This window comes from Dufourea novaeangliae, unplaced genomic scaffold, assembly GCF_001272555.1.
Source record: "Dufourea novaeangliae isolate 0120121106 unplaced genomic scaffold, ASM127255v1 scaffold187, whole genome shotgun sequence".
Classification (NCBI taxonomy): Eukaryota; Metazoa; Arthropoda; class Insecta; order Hymenoptera; family Halictidae; genus Dufourea; species Dufourea novaeangliae.
In genome coordinates, this window is record NW_015374075.1 from 205,409 (window position 1) to 230,391 (window position 24,983).

General features: G+C 37.9%; 3 protein-coding genes and 3 non-coding genes across 6 annotated transcripts; 2 read left to right on the forward strand and 4 right to left on the reverse strand.

The window, feature by feature from the left end:
* Window positions 1-319: 319 nt before the first annotated feature.
* Window positions 320-3,300, reverse strand: LOC107190595 (cell death specification protein 2). The gene is made up of 4 exons (XM_015579420.1): window positions 3,192-3,300; window positions 1,093-1,332; window positions 594-775; window positions 320-529 (listed from the first exon to the last, which is right to left on the reverse strand). The coding sequence occupies exons 1-4, from the start codon at window positions 3,298-3,300 to the stop codon at window positions 320-322; spliced, it is 741 nt and encodes a 246-aa protein (XP_015434906.1).
* Window positions 925-997, reverse strand: Trnam-cau. The gene has a single exon. It is a non-coding gene; the product is annotated as a tRNA-Met (tRNA).
* Trnar-ccu lies at window positions 1,933-2,005 on the forward strand. Its single transcript has one exon. It is a non-coding gene; the product is annotated as a tRNA-Arg (tRNA).
* On the reverse strand, window positions 2,619-2,690 carry Trnah-gug. The gene has a single exon. It is a non-coding gene; the product is annotated as a tRNA-His (tRNA).
* A 9,973-nt stretch (window positions 3,301-13,273) lies between the features above and the next one.
* On the forward strand, window positions 13,274-17,680 carry LOC107190586 (WD repeat-containing protein 60). The gene is made up of 16 exons (XM_015579411.1): window positions 13,274-13,285; window positions 13,594-14,301; window positions 14,369-14,485; window positions 14,582-14,751; window positions 14,907-15,048; window positions 15,120-15,260; window positions 15,369-15,509; window positions 15,581-15,886; window positions 15,964-16,136; window positions 16,204-16,423; window positions 16,503-16,654; window positions 16,727-16,875; window positions 16,945-17,003; window positions 17,080-17,234; window positions 17,306-17,438; window positions 17,504-17,680. The coding sequence occupies exons 1-16, from the start codon at window positions 13,274-13,276 to the stop codon at window positions 17,624-17,626; spliced, it is 2,901 nt and encodes a 966-aa protein (XP_015434897.1). The 3' UTR covers window positions 17,627-17,680.
* Window positions 17,681-18,174: 494 nt separating this feature from the next.
* Window positions 18,175-24,952, reverse strand: LOC107190494 (transferrin; the record flags this gene model as incomplete). The annotated part of the gene is made up of 15 exons (XM_015579304.1): window positions 18,175-18,315; window positions 20,170-20,325; window positions 20,438-20,562; window positions 20,683-20,781; window positions 20,860-21,021; window positions 21,158-21,303; window positions 21,372-21,618; window positions 21,905-22,050; window positions 22,133-22,254; window positions 22,395-22,555; window positions 22,617-22,761; window positions 23,172-23,299; window positions 23,404-23,537; window positions 24,139-24,247; window positions 24,832-24,952. Coding segments are annotated over 15 exons (2,142 nt in total), but the record flags the coding sequence as incomplete, so codon positions are not given.
* Between the last annotated feature and the right edge of the window lie 31 nt (window positions 24,953-24,983).

Genomic DNA, 24,983 nt, shown 5'->3' on the forward strand with positions numbered 1-24,983 from the left:
ATAATCTAGACAAATGAAAATGCATTACGAAGTGTCATGTTGACACTTTCGATATTCACATTCGAGCATGAAACCTTTCAACTCGTTACGAGTAAACTTATGTATATGACTTTAACTAAGTGTGCTATTCCATAGTCCAATTAAACAGACAACGAATGAAACATTGTCCAGGTACAAGACTATGTTTAACTGACAAACTTTACATGTATGTCCTTTGATATTGCATCGTGGTGTATACTTTCACGATACCATGATGTAAACGTACCCAAAACTTTGACGGTCAAGAATTTCAACCATAATTTTGTAAAATGGGTTCGTTTCAGATCTGACAATCCACAGTTGACGTGGAGTTCGGGGATGATAGTGTAACAGGTGTGATCGAGGTGATAGAGCGTTGGATAGACTGTAACGCTGACGGCTGTTGTTTAATTAACATATGTCGGAGAGACTGCGCCTCCTCGCGAAGCGTTATTATTTGCGCTTTCAAAATTGCATTCTCGTGCTCCAGCATTGTTGCCCGTAATGCGATCTAAAGAAATAACGATTTTAACACATAAAAACATTTCATGAATTTGTTCTTTTTTCGTACTCACATGATCTTCTCGGATTTTACGAGCATCCCGAGACTTTTTTGCGGCTTGATTATTACGTTTACGTCTCTCGTAATACTTTTCATCCTTCTGATCGTCGGGAATCGGTTTTTTTTCGCTTCTAGGTCGTCGCTGAGCATTTGTATTTCCATTTGTGCCCAGAAAGTGCCGACTTATCGTGCTACCTGTTTTATCGACAGGTAATTATCTTCAGTACAGATTTTATCAAACATATTTTGTTTACAATAATACGAATTATGCGATATATGCTTCGGTATCGTTACGGCCATGAATGAAAAATTTATTTTTTTTTTAGGAAATGCCAAAAATAAATTGCCCCGGGTGAGGATCGAACTCACGACCTTAAGATTATGAGACTTACGCGCTGCCTACTGCGCTACCGAGGCGATTGAAAAGTACGTTTTTTAAATAAATAATGAATTATATAATTCTACGATTTATTAGAAATATAGTTTATTAATTTGGAAAATTAAAGACTTACCTGTATTAACAGTGGGAAACGGCTGGGGTACGCTTATGGGTTGCACCAAAGGCGGAACAGTGGTTAAAAATGGAGGTTGAAGCAAGGAACCTGGAAGGGAGAACGCCGTCGACAACGTTGAAGCTGTTAATGGTGATGGTGTTCGACCAATTCTGTTGTCCCTTGTAGTGGAGCTTGCTAGAGTATCTGGATCTCCAAAACTGTAGTCTCTAGAATTGCACGGCTCGTATCTGCACAACTCTACCGGTTAGGTATAATTTATTATAATTTATACAACAGTGGAGACATCCACGAATATTAATAATCGAGTAGATTTTACCGAACATATAATAGAGCGTACCAAAAATATAAAACGAGCTGAAGCATGAAAGTGAAATTCAATCGAAATTGGGAAGGTATATACGCTCATGTATTTTTCAATGATCAATTATTTGCTGAGAGTTTTTATAGCACACCCCAAAAGTCGAATTTTTGTCTTTTAGTCGATTTATACATACTTCGGAACAAGATGTTAAATTAACGGTAATTACGCGCGGAATGAACATGTTTCAGCTTTACATTGTGGAGTGATATTTCATTGATCTTTGCATGTTTAAACAACTATAACGACAACAATATACTTTATTCCTTATAGAAAGATACCGTTAATGGTAAAAGAAACAAATCGACAACAGCCCCTGTGGTCTAATGGATAAGGCATCTGTCTCCTAACCCGGGGATTTTGAGTTGGAGTACCACTAGGGGTACTTTATACGGATATTTTTTTCGTAATTAGTTTAATCTATACCTATTTTAAGAACGGCAACGTGGGAATAATTTTGAAGAAATCAGATAGCAACCGCCCCTGTGGCCTAATGGATAAGGCATCGGTCTCCTAAACCGGGGATTGTGGGTTCGAGTCCCACCAGGGGTAATCTATACCAATATTTTTTTTGCAATTAATAAATATACAAAATTACATCATTTTTTCATTTACCATCAAATATAGACTATAAATGAAATGTGATAATACAAAAAAATTATATAATGTTAAAAATTATTCCTTTTTTTAAATGGATCAAATTATTCTTTAATCGTATCAACCCTTTTTTATTTTTAAAAGGACGCAGAAATTTTAGTAATGTTAAATACTTTTCTGCGATGGGTCGCCAATGACGTGTTAAACAAGTAACGTCCGGTATTTTCGTGAAACCTTCATCAGTTTTATGATTTATTGTATATTTCATAAATATGTACTGCTGGTTACGAATATTTTTATCTGTGAATCTTTAGTTATTTATCTTAGAAGTAATAATACAGGAACTAGAATAATATAATATATAGTGCAACGGAAAGTAATGTATAAATTTACAGATTTGTTGTGGAATGAAGAAAAATGATGTGGGAGTACAAAATTGTTGATTAAATCGACGAAATAATAAATTAATTAAATTAAACCTGATGGACATAAAAAGAATGTGAGAATAAAAATGAAAAATGAGAGAAAAAAGGGAACCTCCATCCGTGACAATGTGTCATTGGCACATTGCCGTGACCAGGATTCGAACCTGGGTTACTACGGCCACAACGTAGGGTCCTAACCACTAGACGATCACGGCTACTGGAGGATTTGCTAACGACTTGGAAATCAGCCAACATCGAGGCTCTCATCGACCAACTTGCTCACTTGTTCGTGACTTTAGGCCATGGTACCACGTGTTTACAATCTAAATGAGATATAAAATCCCGTGATCGAGAACAAACACCGAATTATATATATTTAGCAAACTTCACAAATATTTATAAACAGTATCAAAATTTTATGATGAAGTATCAGTAAATAATGTTTTTTTAATCAGTATTTCAATAATACATTCGAGACATTTAGGTGCTGAGTGATGGAGAGCTTTTTCCGTTCGATTTGTATTAGCAAGATATTTGTTAATTCAGTATCAACAAGCAGTAACGAAGTATTATTTAAAATATAAACACAAAAATTTATAACACAATCAAGAGGAAATAGAAAAAACGAAAAGATAGTAATGCGAGAATAATAATTAGTGTCTGATTTCAGGTGCTGTAAGATAGCATGTGGAAATATTAACAGTTTCTAAAACTACCTGACGATGGAGCGAACAGGCTGTAACTCCTTAGAAGATGCAACGCGGAAAACGCAGCGGGCACTGTGCTTCCAGTGTAGACTGTTCTTGCATGAGCGTGGGAGGTCATTCCTTTCAGAATCTTCGAGAATTCCAAGGCACTGATAGATTTCACGTAATCCCAATTACAATCGGATCATCCTTCTTAAACCATTTCGCGAAACAGTGATCATAAAAAAACAAACAGCCCTGTAGAAACGTTTAAATCGTCCTATAAAGGAGGTTTATCAAGCGTTCCATTCATTCGTAGATGCTTTCCCACATGAATATTCGTCGAATTTGAGAAGGAATTAGGTCTTGAACAGCTGTCGCATGATCTTGAACAGTGGCCGCCTCCATTTCATCCATATAGATCGTGTGGATCTAGTACTTTCGGTCCAGTTCAAAATGAAACCGATGAAATGTTCATTGGCACGGACACGTTTCTGCTGTTTCGTTTATTTTTCGAAAATTCTCCGTTTATATTGTTACGTCTAGTAGAAAGAACATAATGTTATCGTTTTTCTATGGCGTACGGTATCAAGGATTAGCGAGGTCTTCGTCTATCTTCGGTAACGTTCTTCCGAAACGGAATACAACTTGTCTTCGACGAAAACTGGTTTCACCTATTCTTCCCCGTGTCGAGCCTGTTGACGTTTCGCGTCACGTGCTGCTTTGCCGCATATCTTATCACCGGAAGAATTTTCAATTCGTCATCGCCAGGGCTAATTCCCGCCCCTCGGTGCATGCGCAACGCCGGGCACGACGATTTGTTCCGCCCCTGGATCATTAGGGGGTGAGCAACCAGCTTCGGTTTCAAGTGGTCAACGTAGGGGGAAAAACCAGCCAGAGGCTGACCAATCCTGGGAAAACGAGTTGTCCAACCGTACGCGTATCACCATACTGATCATCTATCGTTTTATAATAGGTCACCTAGGTTTCCATAATCTTGAACGACTGAACGATAACGATTGGAATGGGCGAAAATTATTCTGGAAGCCTCTGAAATACTTATATTTTTGTAAGGAAAGCCGGAGGCGAAGAAATGAGGAAGATTTAAAAATAGGGGATGATTCGTAGACGAACTGGTGTTTGAATTGAATGCAATAAGATTTGAACAAACGACTTGCTTCGTTTCTCTTAATTGGATACTGTTAAGGATTGAAAAGCATTGGATAGTTTTAATTATTTTGAAAACCTCGGAAACTCTTCATTTGTCTGCCCGGAAGAAATGGGGAACACTTCAAGATGGAGGATCATGGATAAAGGAAATGGTTCGAGGGAAAACTATAAGTAGAAGTAAATTTCAACAATAGATTTACGCAGTCTGATCTTTTAGCTAGATGTTTATTTAGGATGCATGACTTTCCATTGAGTTCTTTTCACAGTGTTTCCAATAATGTGCACCTGTTTGTTGTTCTGTACGCAGTCCGGTTCCGGCCAGCCAGACAGACGTGTCTCTAATGTCTCTGGGACAATTGGCAGCTGACACTTTCATGCCGTCCACGAATGTTTAATGCCCTCGGTAATTATTATGAAGCAAATTAGACGACGACGAATGGGGTGGGTTGCAACATTGATGAGATCGGGCACGGAGCACCGAAAATTGTGTTTAGTCGACCCCATCAATGTTGCAACCCCCATTTGCTCCATCCAGCCTTTTAATTAACGGGCTGAAAGATCGTTTATTTCGCGATACGATTATATGTTTTAAATCGTGGTATAAAAATATAAACAGTGCAAAAAAGTAATTGATCCTATAAAACGTTAATAATTGTATCATCAAGATTTTCTATAATATAAACCATGTATATGTGTACGATTTACTATATGAAAATCAGTGTAAAACCACTTACAATGAAGAATCTTAAGGTGAGACTCTTGAATTTTTCAAATCTTTCGCTTCTAATTTTCACGAAAGTTCAAACGTATTGATATTCGATTTCCAGTGACTAACAAGGGATGCGTATTATAGGTGTATCGATTGTAAAAAGATAATTATGCAAGGAAAGTTTGCAGGTGCGACGGTGATTTACAGCCATAGCGTGTCCCGTGCCGTGTGCCAAAAAGGGACCGAGCAATTTGGAGTATATATTGTCTGTTCGAATTTAACTCGTGGGGTGGGCGCATCACCGGGTTAAATAACGCCATTTGTTATCGTAATATCTAATTTGGCGGTGAAGGGTGATGTTCCTCCGCCATGTGGCCGTGATCTCACGAGCCGCAGTACAGGTGTCTTAGGAACAACAGCCTATATACCACTAAGTTCGGGCAGGTGTATTACAGGAACAAATACGGAAGATTCTCGACCGATGTTTAATCACTATTTATCCGTTCCAATGATTTTTATTGATTCTGTTACAGAACAAACAATAATCATTTAGTCTATATGTATATACATATAAAAGAAGAAGTCCTGACTGACTGACTGACTAATCAACGCCTAGCTCTTACCGCATAATCTAGGAACATGAAATTTTAGGGATAGCTTCCCCTCAGGATGTAGGCACCCACCAAAGAAAGGATTTTTCGAAATTCAACCCTTAAAGAGGTGAAAAGAGGTAAAATGTATTTTCTGGACATTTTGAATATCTCTTAGTGCCGATGAGATGTCCTACTATTTTCTATTTAAAAATACTATTTATTCAAATGCCTGGAAAGTAATTTAAAGATTTTTTAAAATTTCTTTTTTTTACAATTCAATTTAAAATTTCGTTTAAAAATAATTTACCAAATCCCACAACAAGCTTCAGGTTGTGTAACTCGATAGAAAAAAAGAGGTCTCCGTTCGATTCCATTATATTTGCGTAAACATTCGCAATTCAGTCGTGGTATATAATTGAACGTTTTATTGTCTATCAACACCAGCGATTTTCTCACGGAACAATTACGACGGTATCGGTTGATCGTTAAAAAGGATTGAGTAAACCGGCTGGAATCGCTCGATCGAGCGTCCTTCCGAGGAAACGAAACGCCAGCGGTATCTATGGGAGGGGGCTAATCGTCGAGATTGTTCCGACATTACGAGGAACGTTCCTCGTCGCTCCGTTGGACGCTCGTTATCATTATGTGGCTGGTCTCGCGATAGCGAACACCCCTCCACGGATCGGCTAGCTTCGAGTCTCGCTCGCTTGGTCTGCTCGTGCGAACCGTAACACCTGTTCGCGACCATCCTGGGGAGGTGGGTAACGTGACATCACGTCATGTGACCTCCTGAGCCCCCGGATTCACCCCCGAAACCCCTTGAATGCCCATCGGGTATGCCCGACCTCGGGGGTGTAATCTGCCTAATCGCTGTCCTGGAAACGACGGATTACACACCACGAGACGGTATCGTCGTGCGGCCATCAGGTTTCGCGCCCTCCTTCACTCTTAAAGCCCATCAGGAATCTTTGTCACTCTGTTTTATTCCTTTTTTTTTTTTACTCTTCGTACAAGTCATCAAAGGTACGTGGGGAGGCAGTGAATGTAAAATTCGAGGAACAATTAAGGACGTGCAAGTACAGGCTTCTGTGAATGATTGAAAACCATTATGGTTACTCGTGTTGAAAGGAACTGGACGTTCAATTTTATTTCAATTACAAAGCTTCGGGGAATTCATAAGATATTTATTTGGAATTTCGTAACTGTATCAGTAGGTAAATACTATGAATTTTCATGAGATCATAACATCTTCGTGATTTCGTCGTCAATTTTCATCAAGTCCACTAATTCATTCATCTGTGTGTTTCCAGGATCCGAAATGATCGTTCCAAGGTCCTCCCAATTTCCAGAAAGTCGCAAGATTCACGATTCTCCCTCAACAAGTATTCCTTATACCGCGGAAGATTCGTTCTCAGATTTGAAGGCGAGCGAACACGAAGAGAAGATCACGCACAAAGCCGTATTTTGGAGAACGTCAGGTCGGCGAGGGGGTCGCGTGTCTGCCCCTTAATTCCATCCTACCGTCACTGTTCGCCTCCTTCGCCCAGTAGCTTCCTTTTCACCCTCGCCGCGGAGTCACGAATCGCGCGACGCCCGTTGTTTCACAACGCGAGGCAAAGTTATCTCATCAAGTCGTCACGAGGACGCGCCTCGACCCCCTTACCAACCCACCCAGCCGGTTGCAAAAGATGCGATTAAACTTTTCTTACTCCCAGCGCGGCTATTTACGGGTCTCGGCTCACACCGCCCCTTAGGGGTACGCTCGGTGTCAGGTGTACCGATTAGCGGTTCACTTACTTTTTTTGTTTTCCTGTTTACGCTTCTATCGCGCCTTCGATCAACCCAAAATCTCGTCTTCCTCCAGTATTCTCTCGAGACATAGAAATCTAGAACAAAATATTTAGAGGTTTTTATTTCTTCCGTGTCTTCTACGATGTTCTCCGCGTGTTTGTGTAGTGGTGATAAATTATCATCCTTCAGAGGATAAAGGCGTTATGTCTTCTTGTAAGTATAGGGGTAGAGTTTGTAGTAGGGATGATCGATTCCGATTCGGTTCTTCAGAAGATCTATTCCCTTGGTTAACACGTCACTGCCATGTATAGCACATATACTAGCGGCCAAAAGTATGGAACCAGATCTGATAGTTAGAGAAAGAGGAAAATACTATTATACTAAGGATTAAGGAAGTGATTTGTATATGTAATAATTACGTTACTTTTATTTTATTCTAATAAAATAATGAATTACTATTCCATCGATCATGAACTCTGGTTGAACTAAATTAAATATACAATAGCCTTTTCTGCTGTCAGTAATAATTCATTACTAATGACGCGTAAACTTTGACCTCTTGGATGTAGTAGCTGAAAGTGGAAATAAATCTGTTCATTTTTCAGGGAACTATGGACACTGTTCTTTCAAGACAGAAGGTTTTCGTGGCAGGAGTAACAAATCCCGCCGATCTTCGAGGAAAAATAAAATATAGTAAGAGGACCACGAAGTGGAACGAGTTCGGACGAATCCCAAACTTTTCGTTTTTTTCCCTCCTGTTCCGCGGAAGGTGTGGGTTGTTTCACGTCCGATAACGACGACGAGCCAAAAATTACCTGAACGAGTAGCGGATAAGGAGCCGTGCCGGCGCGGTAAGCCACACAGTTCGCCGACAGCCTGGGAACCGAGGGCCTGTTCACGGGTTCTATGCCGTTCGCAGGACCAAACAGCCTAACTGATTAAGTTTCAGTCCCTGAAGAATCGTTGCTCCAATTAACACATTACAGGCTTCTGTGTGCATATGTGTCATGCGGTTCGTTTAACTTATGATAGAGACACAAATGTGTGCACACATTTAGGCCTAGAAAAGGCAGAATTTTCATGTTTTAAAGACAAAAACTAGAGTTGTTGATAATTGTCTATACTATTATAATTGCACTAAATAAATACTTCATGAACGTTGTAACATTAAAACACACTTAAATTACAGGACAACGGCGCAAGTACTCGAAGAATAAATGCCGAACACTTTGGACCGCGAGGACGTAATTACTCGGAATACTCAAAGCAGATCTATAATCAAGCGGAATACAGAAAGAGGAACATCTTTAGAAAGTTGGATTCCCGCGTGCATCGACGTAAAAGAAAAAAAAAACACATTATTGCTTGTAGACGCGAGATACCGTGTAATTTTGCGTTCTAATATTATTGAAGCCGATGTCAGGCATTCCAGAGGCCGGATAATTCCCAGCAATTTATACGCGGGTATTAGTGTATCTCCCATTGGAAAACAAGCGCTTCCGTGTACGGGAATCGTCCAGCGGTTGGCTCTTATTAATATTTTACGCAAACAGTCACCCCCATACCTCCCCGTTCAGGCGACCAGGGAGAGAGATAGGCTCCTCCTATATTTTTTTCCGCCTGTGGCTCAACATACCGCCCCCTGACCGCGCAGCGTTATTTAAATTGCAAATCGATATGCCGGCCGCGCGGAAAACACAGTTACGGACCGAAACTTCCGAGCTCGTGTAACATGAAAACACAAGATTGATCCCGGTAGATCTGAACAAATGGGGCCAACCTAACGCCGTCGATTCTTGGATCGCGCATTTCTGACCGATGAAATTTGTCGAGACGCGACGATTAACCGTTAACCGCTAACGTGCGGTCTGCGAGACGCATAACATGAAATAATTAAACCAAAAATATATTTTCGTATCTGTTTATTGAATACAGTCATTTATAAGTCTGAAGTATAAAGAAAAGTAGGAACACGAATATTCTTGATTTTAAACGAAACAAATAGTATGTTAATCTAATCGACATTCTAAAGACATTTTTCGAGAACATTGAAAACAAAAAGCCTGGATCATGAGGACGTTTTTGATCATGCTAATACATCTGCAATTAAAGCGTTGTATCGAAATGCCAAACGAGCACGATAATCTGCAGATTCGTGTTGTTTGCAGGGGTGTGAGATCGTTTCGTCGGAGATTTTGTTGATCTCGTCGTCGATGGAACTATGGCGAACTCGGGGAGCAGAGAGTTGCCAGACGAAGATGCGAACAAGATGCTAGGAGAAATCCTTGAAGAGGACGAAGATGAGGAATTGGGCGAGGAAGAGTCGACATCTTGTCCAGCCATTTGCGCAGAAGAAGATTTTGCCGTCAAGGTCTAAAATACATTCTCAAAAAATATTAACATGAACCGTTGTTCAATGAATTCTTCAGTTTTTTTTATCCAGATAAAACAGAGATTCTTTATCAAAAAATAATTCAAGTAAAAGTTGAAGTCTCGTGAACATCTTCCGCCATTTTGCATTTCTAGCGACACACGAATGGCCTTTCCACGCAAGTGTCGGACTGCTAAAGAATGATTAGATACATAACAAACTGGTTTAGTTGAATTAATTATTATATACATACCTATTTTCTTTGTTTTCTTTTCTTTCTTTCTTTCTTGTTTTCAGTTTCAATCTTAATTATGATTAAGTTTATTTTTATTGGAGGAATCTGTACTGAGCAAATTTACGCCCGTTACAATAAATTATTATTATTATAATCGTCAGAGATTATTATTGATTTATTTTGCTAACGAATAGATAGTACGTTCTGAGTTTGTATCAGCATACAAGTGACGTAATGCAAGAATTCATATCTAAAAAAAATAGTTAATTGTACGGAATATCGCAATCATTTATCGATGGTACAGAGAAAGAATAAAAAGGTAACGTTCTTTCCAGAGAGTTTGCGATTGCATGCGCATCGCCGAGAACTCCTCGAGATTCTCGTTAAGAGTGATGGAGGCGATGCGGTCGTTGCAACAAGAAGAGGACGCGTTTCTGCCCACTTGCTCCGCGGAGGATATCGTCGGTTATATCGAGGCGAATTATCGGGACGACGGTGACCTTTACGCTCAGGTGCGGACCGTGCTGAAACAGGTCTGTTCCCAAGGGTTAGTTCCACGTCAGCCGAAGTCGACGGTACAACACACACAACAAGCACGCGTTGCAGGCGAAAATGTGTCTCGCGTGAGACACGATCGCGTTTCAAGGCAACTGCAAAACCGTTTATCTCATTCGAAGACCCCGTGCATCTATCGACCGATTCCGCTCACGGTGGTTTCCACCCCCTGTTAATTGTAACGCTTCGCGACGAATAATGCAACCGAGTCACTTGAACGAAACTTTGTATTTTCTTTTGCCTAATCGACACACTATGCGTTTATGGTCTTTGAGATTTGATTGAACGTCTAACGATAAATATAGAATCGAGTATTATCGAAAATTTTTTATAACAGATTCGTTATGGAACTACTAAAAAATGAGTACCATCTGGTAGGACCGGACGCCATTTCGATGAACAAATTCGCATGCTCGAACGATCGAGGCGAATGCCTTTTATCCTCGCCACCAAAAGATCCTGCGAAACGTCGAAAGAAGGACGAAGACAGTTGTAACTGTGTCGACGAGTCGAAAACGAAACAGAAGCGTCCAAGACCGTCTCGGAGAAGAGTGTCCGTCGGCAGAGGAAATCTGGGACGAAATCGGACCAATAGCTCCAGAAGAATCGTGGATGCAGAGACGGGAGAGGATCTTGATGAGGAGGAAGAAGAGGACACTATTAACGAATCTTTGAATGACGAAGATGTAAGATTACGATACAACAAAAGATATTTCATTATGTTTAAAGTGTATTGAAACAAGAAAATAGTTTTCTCGGTGAAATTACAGGCGAGGACAGATGATACATTAGAAAGTGCAATACAAGTTGGAAACGAAATGATTGGTTCAGCATATTCGGTTAACAAAGGGAAGACGACTGAATTATTCCAGTATTCTCCGTTTAATATCTGGAGAAGAATAAGAACACGAAGTCAAGAAAGTAACGGAAGAAACGAAAATGGCGGTGCAGGGGTAAACGAAACAGCGACTGGGAATGGAATTTCCGAGAACGCGAGAGGCGACGAAAACGACTCCACGACAGAGGAAACATTGTCGGATAACTCGAACGCTTTTCAAGAACCACAAAAGGACAATCAAGTGGGGAAAACCAAAGATCGAGAGAAGGAACTGGAGAGATGGATTAAACGTTGCCAGGCGGAGTGCGTGCGGCGAGGGAAACGACGAACGAATAATTAAACAATCAATTAGTTCTAAAGGAAGTTGGAAACATCGATGTTTCTAACACTATTACAATGATATATAAAGCAGGCAATTTTTTAATTACTTTTCAACATTTTGTTGATTATATTGCTCTTACGATTTCGAGTTTATAATGTGATATTTTATACGCTACATATTTCGATTTTGAGAAGTTTCAATGAATACAAAAAAAGAGAAAAGCGTAAAACGAGAGGAACAGTGCGTTAGTTTTACTGGTTTATTTTTTCGTTTAAATTTCATATGGCCTTAAAGATACATTTTGTCGTAGTTTAGTATCCAGATAGCACATGACGCCTTGAAGACTGTTCAAAGGCGCTTTAGTCGTGTGCTATCTGGGTATTAATCAGCGGTGTAGCTTCAAAGATGGTGAAAGCCGAAGGACCTTTCCTGTTCGATCGGCTGGTATTAGATATCCGGAACTCACGGCAAACGAAAGTGCCTCCCGTATGTAATTTCTTGCTCCGTTACTCTCTAAACATTAAAAACGTATTAGTAGTCATTCGAATGTGCCGAGCTGAAACTTTAGTTGCAAGAAGTTCACTTTCTCTCCCGTTTAGTTCCGCGTGTAAAACGGAAGAAGTGATTTCATTACCATTTTCAGAATCAGTGATTCAACCGATTGTATTCAAAGCATAAAGAGAAGCTTACTGTCAACTTTACGATAGAAGAACATTCTTAAATAAATTCTCAAAAGGTAGGACATAGTAAACGAAAATAGGGATTTTTTCGGGCAATAACTTTTTTTTTCTAATTATTATTTTATCTTTCTGTTGCCAATGAATACCTGCGCCGGTATGTCTTTGCCTAGGATGTATGCTTCTCTTTCGCGTGTTTCTTTTGCGAAATTTATGGCAGGCGTTGTTTCGTTGCTTTCGAATACTCTCCGAATACGAAACTTTCCTCAAGTATTTGTACACCAGGTCTGACACTGTCGACTTTTGGTCCTGCCATCGGAGATTGTGCCCAGGATTTTTTAACCGAGTTGCTAATCTGTTTATCAATTTAACCGTTTATTTTTTTTATCGATGGTACGGACGAAGAGCTGATTCAAAGTCAGTTTTTTCTTCAACTTTAAAGAAACGAAATCCGCTTACACGATTTTTTGGTCCCTGATCGTTCTCAGTTTGTCGGCTTCCCTTTGTCGACCTTTCCTTTTCGGTGTCATTTGGATTAATAATTGCGATTCATCACGACTTAAATATTAAAAAAAAATGTCTATTCTTCGACGGAGAATTTTTATAATTTATGCACAAATCAATTTAATATCAGGTTTTGTGAAGATTGATCATTCTTTTTTAAATGTTTTTTTCAGATGTCAAATTGCAACAAATTCGTTTCTGATTTTCTTACCAATAGATGATACACACACTGTTATAAGGATGTTAGTTCGGTCGAAAGCTACCTGTAGCGCTGTCACAGCGATGACAGTAAATAGTTTACATCATGGTAGTATCGTAACTGTCAACACCGATCAATCCCAAGAATAATGTCTCATAAGGTGATATTTCGTTGTATTTGAAGGAAACTCTTTTTATTACTTATCCATTATGTCATTCGTGTTAGAATACCCAATAGTTGATAAACATTATACACGTTTCTATAATGAATCATAAATTCAGAGTCCACTTAAATTGTCAACCTCGAATTTATTGACTTTTTTTAGACAGCACAACAGTGTCATGTTAATGTAGTTGCATAAATACAACCCGTATATTGTAATAAACTTTCCCCCAATTGCATAAAAGTATCCACATTTTCAGAATCAATTAAAGAAGTTTGAAAACTGACAGTATTATTGCATTTTAGGGAGCAATTAGAAAGGTTTCAACCACCAAGGATGTACACCAGTCCAGCAGTAAGTCTAAATCAAAAGGTCCATCATCTGCTAAAGAGTCAGAAAGCTCCGAGAAACTAGAGCCAAAATCAGAAAAGAAATCTGAACAAATGATAGATGATAGTAGACACTCAAGATTAATGCAAAATGTACAATCAAGTAAAAGTGGTACAAGGCAATCAATTAGAGCATCAAAAACTAAATCTGTTAGAGAAAGTTCCTCTACTAGCAAATTAAAATCTGATAGCTCCAAAACACCTGTCACATCTAAAGTGATATCAGATCATGGGAAGAAACCTAGTAGCAGTAATTTAGTAAAAACCAGTAAATCATCTACTGGAAGAATACAGAGTAATTATTCAGAGAAAAGAGGGTTGAGTACAGTATATGTACCACCATCACTTACAACTAAACTTAACATTAAATCAGCTAGCAGAGATAGCAAGTCTGTTTCAAAGGAAGAACAAAAAACTAAGGTGAATTCCAATCCAAAAAGAGAAAATAATTCAACACTTAAGTCAAGACAACGTAAACTATCCAGAACATTAAGTCCAAGTGAAGTAAAAATGTTGCATTCAGCTACAAACAGAGCAAATTCTTTGCAAAGGGATCAGAATCTGAAGAATCAACCTGTGGCACATCAGATAAATAGTGTAGACGATTATGAAGATGATTTTGAGGTAAGATAGAATAATGAAATTAAATAGTTACAGTTTGAAACAATGATAAATTTCATTCATTTTACAGGATTATGAATCCGATTTTCAAGAATGCACAGACAGTGATGCGTCTGAAGTTAGTGAAGAAACAAGTAGTCATAGTAATTCACCATTGGACCCCATTGAATTACTTACCTCGAAACAAGTAATGAAATTTACTTTATGTTAGAATAGCAATAAAGATGAAAACATTTATTTATAGTATTATATATATTATATTTCTCTTTTTGCCTTATTGTAGCGCAAAGTTGTGAACAGTGCTGAGCAGAAGGAGGAAGAGCACATGCATGACTCTGGTCATTATGAGCTCACAGAAGCTAGAAAAAGGGCGGCAAGAATAGAATCGGTTGCAAATGATCCAAAACTGTCTTCGCTTCTTGAGTTAAGGCAACCAGTGAACAAAACGTATAGGTTTGTTCTAAGTAGAATAAAATTTCAAGATAATTAAATAGCTTTTGATGTACCATTTGTATCATTTTATCATTAAATGCCTACACAATTATTGAATAATTGTTGGTGTAACATTCATTTCGGTAATGCTTTATAGTATCTCTTTTTTTATACAGTGAGTCTGAGACTAAATCATTACCGTCATCTACTGATGAAGGTTTCGAGGATAGTCGATCTGGTGATTTTACGAAGTCACCACCACTTCCTCAAATTTCATTCATTGATTTTCGTAAAACCAAAAAAACACAAAGAACGAAGGTAATAAATGTTTCGGTAGTGAAAAAAGAACTGAATTCTGTGTTAATAAATGTTACAATCATTATTTTTAGAAATTCAAAAAAAGACTAAGTAGGGGTGAAGAATTATTGGAAATGATAAAATTAGATGTTATGGAATGGTCCCTTTTAGAGTGTTCACCAGTACCATATGAAGAATTTATTAGAAGTTATGGAAAACTGAATGCTCAACAGGTATGTAAATTACATAATAATAATGAACTTCTTAATGTTCCAATATTAAATAATTATTAATTAATTAAGGTACTTCTAATTGGTGAATTAATACTCCTAATTTTATAGATGTCCACGCAAACTGGTGAAGATAATATAGATGTAGAAATACAAACGGATAAAATCGTGTTTACAAATAAATGGACCCAATTTCCAATAACGTGTAGAAGTAATTTACGAACTAAAGAGGATTTAGATTTATTTCGAATGGTTTGCAAAATAATTTCTACATTCTATTGTTAAGGAATGAATAAATAGGAGTAAAACGTTATAATTTATAGGATCAGAATGGCGTTGGTAATGATGATGACTTAGATTCTATTAAGTCCTTAACGCCCCCATCATTTGATATATTAAGATTAAGTGATTTTTTGAACCGAGCTGGAAGAGTAATTTTATCATTAATGGAAGAAAGACGATCTGGTGGAAATGTTTTCAAAAATGTGGAGGATGTACCATTTAGCGACGGTGTTGTTAAATTATCTGTAAATTCGGTCACATTTTTGTCAGGCAGAGCAGTGACATTAATTCACTATTCAAGCATTCTAAGTAAGATTTTATTGACCATTCATTCTCCAGCTGAAGAGGTAAAAAAATTATGTGAATGAAATAACTAACGAAAACAAGATAAAAAACGACTGATATGGAGTAATTTTTTAAACAGGAAATTGAGACGTCCAGCAAACAAGATTATATAACCGACTGTTGCATCGGATGTGTTTGGAATATTTCAGAACCATCGATGCCGGTTAAATTATTTTACTCGCCCAGTCCCATTACTGCATGTAGTTTTCATTTAACAAGTCATAGCGTTGTATTTGCTGGGCTGCAAGATGGGTATATTTACTTTACGTTTATGCATAATGTGTATCGTAATGAAATTAACTAAAATTTTAATTAACAGATCAATTAGTCTCTGGGATTTAAAGGAAGATGAAATGTGGCATCAGAAAGTGACAGACAAAGCCAATGAATTGGACTGGACTATTCGAATGCCCACTTACACGACAACTGGGAATACTGATATAAATGTCGATAACTCGCAAATAGTTGCATTACGTGTATTATCTAAAATTGAAGAAAAATCGTTCCAACGACGTAACAATAAATTTGTACCGATTCAGGTTTGTTTAAAATTTTGGTTGTACTAGTGAATAGTAATGCTTGAATTATTAACCTTTATGTATTACCTGACCGTAATAGATATGTAGCTTGAGTGAAAAGGGTTCTCTGATTATATGGAGCGTTTTACACAGTATGGGAATAAATGTCGACGATTTAGGACTATCTTATTGGGGTAGTATAAGACTGGTGAAAAGTCAGGAATTGCTTTTGCAATCTCATATTCTTAGAAAGTAAATGTTTTATACCAATTTGTATATATTGACTTGTTTTGATTTATGAACTAACATCTATTAACTCTTTAGAAGAATCGGTGCAGCTGCTTTTATTGACATGCATGTGGATTGTGTTGATAACAACAATGTTTATGTTGTCACTAACAGTAACAATGTTTTGCATGCTACCTGCATTGGTAACAAAGCTAGTCCTTCTATGTACACAAAATTTGATACTAGTAAGTTATCAAGAACATTTTTGTGACTTTCCGATCGTATGTTACGATTCATTTAATTCAATATTTTAGGTTCCTGTGGGAACGTGACTTGCATAGAAATATGTCCATTTGAATACTCGTTTTTCTTGGTAAGATCTTTACATGTATATACATTTTTATATGTAAGTACAAATAGTTCTACATCAATTATTGTTTCTACCATAGGTCGGTTGTGACGATGGCACGATTCGATTACATTCGTTAAATATCGAAAAACCAATTTTACAATTAAGAGACGAAGATAATACGTACAGTATTAAATCAGTGCAGTGGTCAAAAACAAAACCGTTCACAATTTTTGTACTAGACAACAAATCACGGTAACAGAACCTAAAGATATGAAAATTTATTTATGTAACATATAAAAAAAACAAATTCATTGATGTTTTAGAATACATATATGGGATTTAAATAGTAGTGATATATATCCGACACACACAATAAATGTGCAAAAATGTGGATCTGTAAATTGTGTGCAATTGTCATCATGCAAAACTGAAAGAGATATGACTCATCAGTATCTGGTATGATGTAAATTATTGGTATGTTCAGTTTAGATGAATATAATATAAAATAATGTGTATTTTAGGCATTTGGAACAGAATCCGGAAACGTGGAAATACATAAATTAAAACCAAATTTTTGTTATTCGAAAAAGGAAGATTACTTGCAAGAGTCGAATAATTTTATGCGATACGTGGCAATTTTATAATTAAACCAAGAATGGTAACAAAAATACTAAAAGTGATTGAATTGTTTTGTACTGCCAGTATATTAATAGTTAGTCTTTTTTATTGAAGATGCACTTGTTTCCCAAGTAAATAGTACATATATACATACGTACTTGGTATTTTGTTCAAAGACAATCTTATAAAAGCAAACTGTAACAACATTATTAACTATAACATTATACTGCAAACTATAGGAAATTTTAGGAAATGTACTAATCCGTCCAAAGGCAATTTTTAAACTGTTACGTTAATTTAAGGAGTAAAAATCACAATTTGTACAAAAGTATTATAATTTATTGCACAATATTCACGAAAACGAATTCGTTCATGTATTGTATACAAACCATAGTTTTATAATCTAATAAAATTATTAAATAATATAGAATTAATAAAAAGATAAACTTCTGTAATAGATTTTTATTTTATTAAGTGTGATTTCTTCACTTGATTTGGTAAATAAAATTTTGATGCCATGATGAAAACTTTATATTTAAACATTCAATAATTTGTTTAAAGAATGAGAGAAAATATATATGGAAATCATATAACTGTAAAAATAACTCAAATTACTTGAACCACTGCAAGGTAGTTTCACAAGATGTTCGATGATATCTTTGTAACTCCGTATATGCATTTGATGAGCGTCGATTTGTAAATGCTGCGTTTCCTCCTGCAAAAAAATATTTGCATTTGTTTTCAGTGATTCATTATTCACACCACCCACAAAATTCTACGTTACATTTACAAGACAATTGTAATACACATAAACGATGTGCGATTATTGTTCTTGGATCGATCAAATCCTAGCTAGGATTACAGCCGAAACTAAATCAGAGGGAAAAAAGCCTCGAGTGCATGTAGACCCGGTTATAGTGGTTCATGGTGGTGCCGGAAAAATTCCGCAAAAAATACGTCGTCGAATGCTTTTTGAGGTTACACAGAAATGCTGATAAAAAGCTTAAAACATTTATTAAAAAAAACAATCAGTCATGAATTATATGCACGTTATACGAAAGAGTAACTTTCTACATTTGTATAGGTTAAAAATGCCGCGGTGGAAGCATACATCGATCTTATTAACGGTCGACCCGCATTACACGCAGTTGAGAAAGCCATTTCATACATGGAAAGTAAACCGTATTTCAACTGCGCAAAAGGAGGTTCGTTAGATATTAACGACGAAGTTGTTACGGATGCCGCCATTGCTACTCCGAAGGATGCTGGATGCGTGGGTGCTGTTAGAGACATAGAACACCCTATTGTTCTAGGTTCATTCTGCATATATACATAATCTAATGCAAATATTGTTAAAAACAAGATTGTAATAAAACCATCAAATTCTATAGCGAGGAAAGTATTGGAAAAGACAGGACATGTACTCATCGTTGAAAATGGCGCCCAGAAGCTCGCCTTAGACAACGGAATTCCTATTTTACCGCCAGGTAGTTTAAATATCACGGATTCTCTAATATCACAGTACTCAGACGAAGAAATCTTCAATTACTGTGTAAACCGGGCGAGTAGCATGGAAATCGAAGGAACTGAATGGAAAGCAACAACAAGAAACGAATGTGATCTGGATTGCGTCATTGTACGAAGAGAGAATCCATCAGAAGAAGGAGAAGCACGCGCTTATGACGATCTATCGATCGATTTCAGTGAATTCGATGAGCCAACTATTTTACAAGTGTGTTCAGTTATATCGTCATTTTTCGAAACTTAAGAATTTATACGGATTCAAAATTTAGGCTGGTGCTGTCGGTGCAGTTGCATACGATCGAAAAAAACGGTTAGCAAGCGGCACATCGACGGCGGGAGATCCTGGAAAGCCGATTGGTTCCGTGACAGCGACTGGCACGGTGATTGGTTGTGGTGTGTTTGCGAATGAAGATGGCTGCGTTTCCGTTTCAGGAAACGATACTTCCATCTACTGCTACGCGCCTGCACGGAAAATCGTTCAAAGACTTCCGCGAGACGCGACCATAAATTATTCTTTAAACGCAGAATTGGAAAACTTCGAAGTGGAGACTGGCGAATCTTATATAGGCGCCATTGCGGTAAATGCAAGTGGTGATCACTGCGTTTCGTTCAGATGCATGCATTTCCCCTGGGCCTACTGTCACTGCGGTTACGTTTATTACGGAGTTACTCAAAATCAAAAATTTTCGGAAAAAGTGACTGTTCTGGAACGGCCTTTAGATTGCATGTGCAATTCGTCCTCGGACGAAGACTGATTATAGGAAATTTTTTGTGGTGTACGTATACCAAATTTGTGAATATTTACTCTTGAAACTACTGGTAGGATATTCTTGTAATTTTATCGATTATGAAGTAATGTCTTTTTCCTTGGATATTTCCAAGGAATTTCCCAGGATATTTCCTTGCATACAAATAGAAATATAGTATGCATTTATATAGATTGTTGTGATAAAGTGAAACTTCTTTATTGACCAAGTAATCGACGTTATCGACACTGTTTGAATTCAAAATTTAAGGAAAACGGTTAATGCCTATAGTTACGTACCGGAAATATAACGCTGTGATTCGAGTCGTACAGTCCGTACATGGAGAACGATGGTACGGTACCTTTGAATGTATTGCCGAAAAGATCATCCATTTCCAGAAGCATCGAGTAAATTTCCTCGTGCCGTAAGTCCGTTAAATTTGCATGCGCTACCACCTGAGATTAATACAGAAGTCTGATAGTTTTCTAACCACTTGTACTTGATGAACAAGACACAACAAATAAGCTGCATCTTGTCTACCAACTATGTATTGTTCAGAAGACGTACCACGCTCAACGGGATCCACGCAAGCGTACATATGTCCTGTTCATCGCCATTCGTCTTTTTTAGGCACAGGGTACGGTAGCCATTATTGCTTGATTTATCGCTGTGAGCTTCCGACTTTAAGTTGCCTGAGACAATTGAATAATCGTTTAAAGAGTTCATTATTGAGTTTAACACCTTGATTTTCTTTTGTGTTATCATAATTCTAGAAGCCAAAAAAATTAAGAAACATTGCTTCAGATATTTACCAGTCTTTTTCTCGACATTCTTCAGGTCAAGGAACGCCACGTCCCCAAGGCCGGATTCTAAACACTGGAAAGCGCTTAAATCGTCTCCAACGCTGCCTGCTATAAATTCAATGCTCTATTTAATTAGCGTTTCGATCACCCGTTTGTATCTGATTACCACGGCACACGTGCACCTACTTTGTTTACCTGAGAAATATAAATTACTAGGGATTTCCTGTTCATTGTCAGCCAGGCCAGGAACAACGCTCTTGCTGAAGAAGTTTCCGACCGCTTTCATATCCGAACACTCCGGTCTGGCGCCAGTAATATTCTTCAGAACCGAGAGAAAGGTATACCAACCTGTATCGAATAATTTTTTTGATAAAAGTGTCAGAGCATATTGTTTGCAAACTTTCAGTAAATATGTTGGATAATTTTTATGAACATGCAAAGGTGAATATAAAGGAAATAAAGAAGCTCGATAGTTTATTCTCACCAACATCTCTGTACCCCGTGAAACAGGCCTTGGCTCCCTTGAGATCCCTTAAGCTCTTGAACCACGAATTCTGTTTGACGACGGCTGCGATTCGATGGAACTCGTTCTTCTTGGGTATCGCCTGTACGATCGATTTCAGACCCAGCCTGAAATGGCACTCTAGACATTATAGGGGACAATCTCTTCACTCACAGACACTCAGCTTCTTACTCACTTTGTGGCTGCGTACAGTTCCTCGGGTCTCGCGACGAATATGTCCGCCTGACCAGTTTGAACAGCGGTCAGGCATGCTGCCCTCGATGACTCCTGTTTGCAGGAGATCGTTGGCTCCACACCGTAAACGAAGGACGCATCTCTGAGCCACCGACACTTCCGATCCTCCAGATTCGACGCGACACACCACTGCACTCTTCTTGATGGCCGACAGTTTGCACGGCGGTTAGCGCTCATGAAACCGGGAACTGTAATTAAATGTAACTATTAGGAACAGGGGATAGATGATTTCTCAATGAACCGTATTGGTAAGGTACAGCTAGTTTGACTGTGATACCAGTTTACGAAGAACCTGACGATATATCTTAATAAAATCTATATCTTACAAGTCTAGAACGTCAAAAGATATCTCTTTGGATTAGAGACTTATAATGCAAATCCTAGCTGTGCTGTGTTACCATCCTACGAAGTCAGACAGACAAAAGGCAAAAGTAAACACTAACGTAAGTTCGAATCGTTTCATTAGTTAATTACATTTTACTAAGAAGTCCTCTGGCGTTTCTAGAGTATCAGTGCTCACCGGCGTCGTGTGAAAATTCTCCAGCAAATCACGCAGGATCCAATTCGATTTCTGTTCCTTGAACGAGCTCATCATCTTCTCCACTTTCTCGGCCACCTCCCTGGTAAAACATACATCAACCGCTTAAAGAAATTGTAATTACTAAGTTTCGACCAGTTGAGATCTACAGTGTCTGTACTAACAATCTAGCAACGATTACTGGCCACGGTCTCGTGATCCACACGCATGGTTTGTCGATCTTCATAGGCCTGGTGGTTCCATCAGGACAAAGGTAGTTGTAATTCTCTTTGCCGATCTGTTCCTCCTGTGATTATTATATAATCTCACAAATCCATATTTAGAGTGTTGGACTGACAAATGGGGAATACATTCCGACCAGTCAGGTGGCTCTGTTACAAAGGTGTTTCAGAATATATTGGTAAATCCTCTTATCAATATTCTTACCTTGAAGTGCAAAAGGGTATCGTCTAATCTGACCCACGCTATGTCGCCGGCGTTATCAGTGAGGCACAATAAAGCACCTTCCCGGCCGTGATATTTGTCATCCGAGGAACAGGCTTCGAATAGATTGTCGCACGCGGTACAGAGGTTCCGGTACTTAATTTCTGTGGAAAAGAAAAGTCGTTTAGCCAAATGGGAACAGTGTGGTGAGAGACTACCACCTACTTAGCTTGCTGTCGAACGTTGTGTCAGCGGACCAAGGGCCACCGATGCAGGCTCCTTCGAAAAAATTCGAGAGTCCGTTCATCCTGTTCTCCAGCAGGGTCTTCTGAGGATCGCATTCTTTGGTAATTATCCACTTCTCGAAGTACTGTAACGAAAATGAAAGTTGTGCTATACAGAGAGTGTTTCATAACATGTGATATATCCACTTTGTCAGTGTTCAGGGAACATAGTGGAATTAATTCTATGAAACTAATTATTTGATTGCTAACTTCTTCATTTGATATAAATCGTGAAGTTGTAAAATTCCCAAAGTTGCTCATTTTTAGCTGGTCTTATAAACAACTGCATATTATTGAGTGTAAAAATAGAAACAAGGTCAAAGAAAGCACATGTTTATGTGAACTTTTTCCACATATTACTACATACTCCGTATATAAAATATTCAATATAAATGTATATACTAAATTTCTTAAAAATTCACACAGATACGCCTACACATTATTTGCCATGGAATATAATGTATTTACACCAGATACTATTATCGAACATATTAACCGTTGAGAAAGCTTTGGTCCAATCGTCGGCGGTGTCGAATCCAGGATGGCAAAACCGTCTTCCTTTAAGGTTCCATATATTTTTCACGTCCTTATTGACTAGAACTACCATCTCAAAGCGTTGCTTCTCTAACGAAAAAAAAAGACAATTCGATTTTATCCATTTGAACGTACAATTTAAAAGAAAAACCGATCGTTCACGTTGTACAATTTGCTTTGTAATTGATAATTACCCTCTGGGAATGGTCTTAGCTCATTGGTGACTAGAACATTGTACTCGTTGTACGCAGACGCCGCGACAAGATCTTCGGGCTCCAAAACCGTAAAATCAGCCTGGCCCGTGATCAATCGCCGCAGGCAGTTGAATCTGTGCGGTTCGATTTTCTCAGTTAATCGAAGGACTCGTTAATACTTTCAGCACGGGTCAGTTTTTACAGTTTTACTCAAAAAATAGGAATCTTTTTGTACGTTTATTTTGCAACAAATTTTTCTATGTTAACATGTTCGCGGTTTCGAGGGTCAATTGCGGCTCCACACTTGAATTAGGTTGAGTGGATTATGGGACTTATTCAAAACCCACACAGCACATATTTGAATCTTTTTTGCTTTTGGTGATTTTGGTAACCCACAAATTATGTACAAGTCAGGGCCACAGACAGTCCTGAATTAAAACTTTTGGGGCCCAGAGCTATCAAATCTTCGTGGCTCCCGGGGGGGGGGGGGCAAGACATTTTCGTAATAAAACATACAATAAAATACATAAATTTTTTTATGTAAATGGAGGCTTAGATTTCCTTCTGGAAATCAGGGCTGCAGCCCCCCACCCCTAATCCAGCGCTGGGCACAGATGACCCTCAAAACTGCGAACCTGTTAAGAGATCATCCGCCGAGGTGGTTCACCCGGTTCGCGTTCTTATGAAATCCGTGCTGAAAGTGTTGAAGCGTTCCTAATACATAATTATACTCGCCTATCGTTTCCAATAACACACTCTACCTGGTTCCCCGTGGACGTTAATTGCGGGCAAAGACTGCGGATCTTTTTTGCTGTATGCACGCTGTCGACAATGCATAGTTTCACTGAAAATTTCATTTTCTTTCTTTACATCGCAATCCCGTTAAGTACGAAGCGTTCAATGGGGGGAAACCGCGTCTAACGTGTCGGTTAGAGCGTGTGTAAGTTCATTGCTCGAGGAATATTTATATACATACTACACGTTTGTAATAGGTGGAAGCGTTGGGTGTTGAATCAGGTCTAGGATACGTCTGACTAGTCATATAAATGGAACTATTACATTTGTGAAGGTCATAAAGATGTAAATAGGTAAATGTAATTTAGTGGTTTCGATCTGGGATAGGCCTCTGAAGAAAATTTAAATAGTACATTTTTTTAGATCAGAACATAATTTTTTCCTACATATTTTAAAGGATTATTTGTTTTGAAATAATAAAAAAGTTACTTTATAGTTTATAAATTATTTTCTTTATTTAAAATAATTAATATATTTAATCAAATGAATTTTTTCAAAACATAGGTTTGTATCAGGGCTAAGATCCGTTAAACGATCGGATCAAATAAATAATCAAGATGAAAACATTTAAATGTATTTTGTTAAGAAGATATACATGGTTTTTTTTTCAATGTATGAAAAATATTTACTTACATTTTTCAGCGCTAATATGTTGACAAAAAGAAGTGATGAATAGGAGTAAACAAAATAGTCGGACGTTCATTTTCACTATCTTCTCGGGCAACATCTTTAACAATAAATTGTAAGCTTCCAATCACTTCCTCAAATACTTAACAATAAACACA

Bases quoted from the DNA above. Each gene is read 5' to 3' on its own strand.
- LOC107190595 (XM_015579420.1), bottom strand. From the start codon at position 3,300: ATGACCTCCCACGCTCATGCAAGAACAGTCTACACTGGAAGCACAGTG. The intron at 1,333-3,191 runs GTAGTTTTAGAA...CCTAACCGGTAG, and splicing joins CCTGTTCGCTCCATCGTCAG to AGTTGTGCAGATACGAGCCG. The intron at 776-1,092 runs GTAAGTCTTTAA...TCGATAAAACAG, and splicing joins GTTTCCCACTGTTAATACAG to GTAGCACGATAAGTCGGCAC.
- LOC107190586 (XM_015579411.1), top strand. The intron at 16,876-16,944 runs GTAAGTTATCAA...TCAATATTTTAG, and splicing joins GTACACAAAATTTGATACTA to GTTCCTGTGGGAACGTGACT. The intron at 17,004-17,079 runs GTAAGATCTTTA...TTTCTACCATAG, and splicing joins TTGAATACTCGTTTTTCTTG to GTCGGTTGTGACGATGGCAC.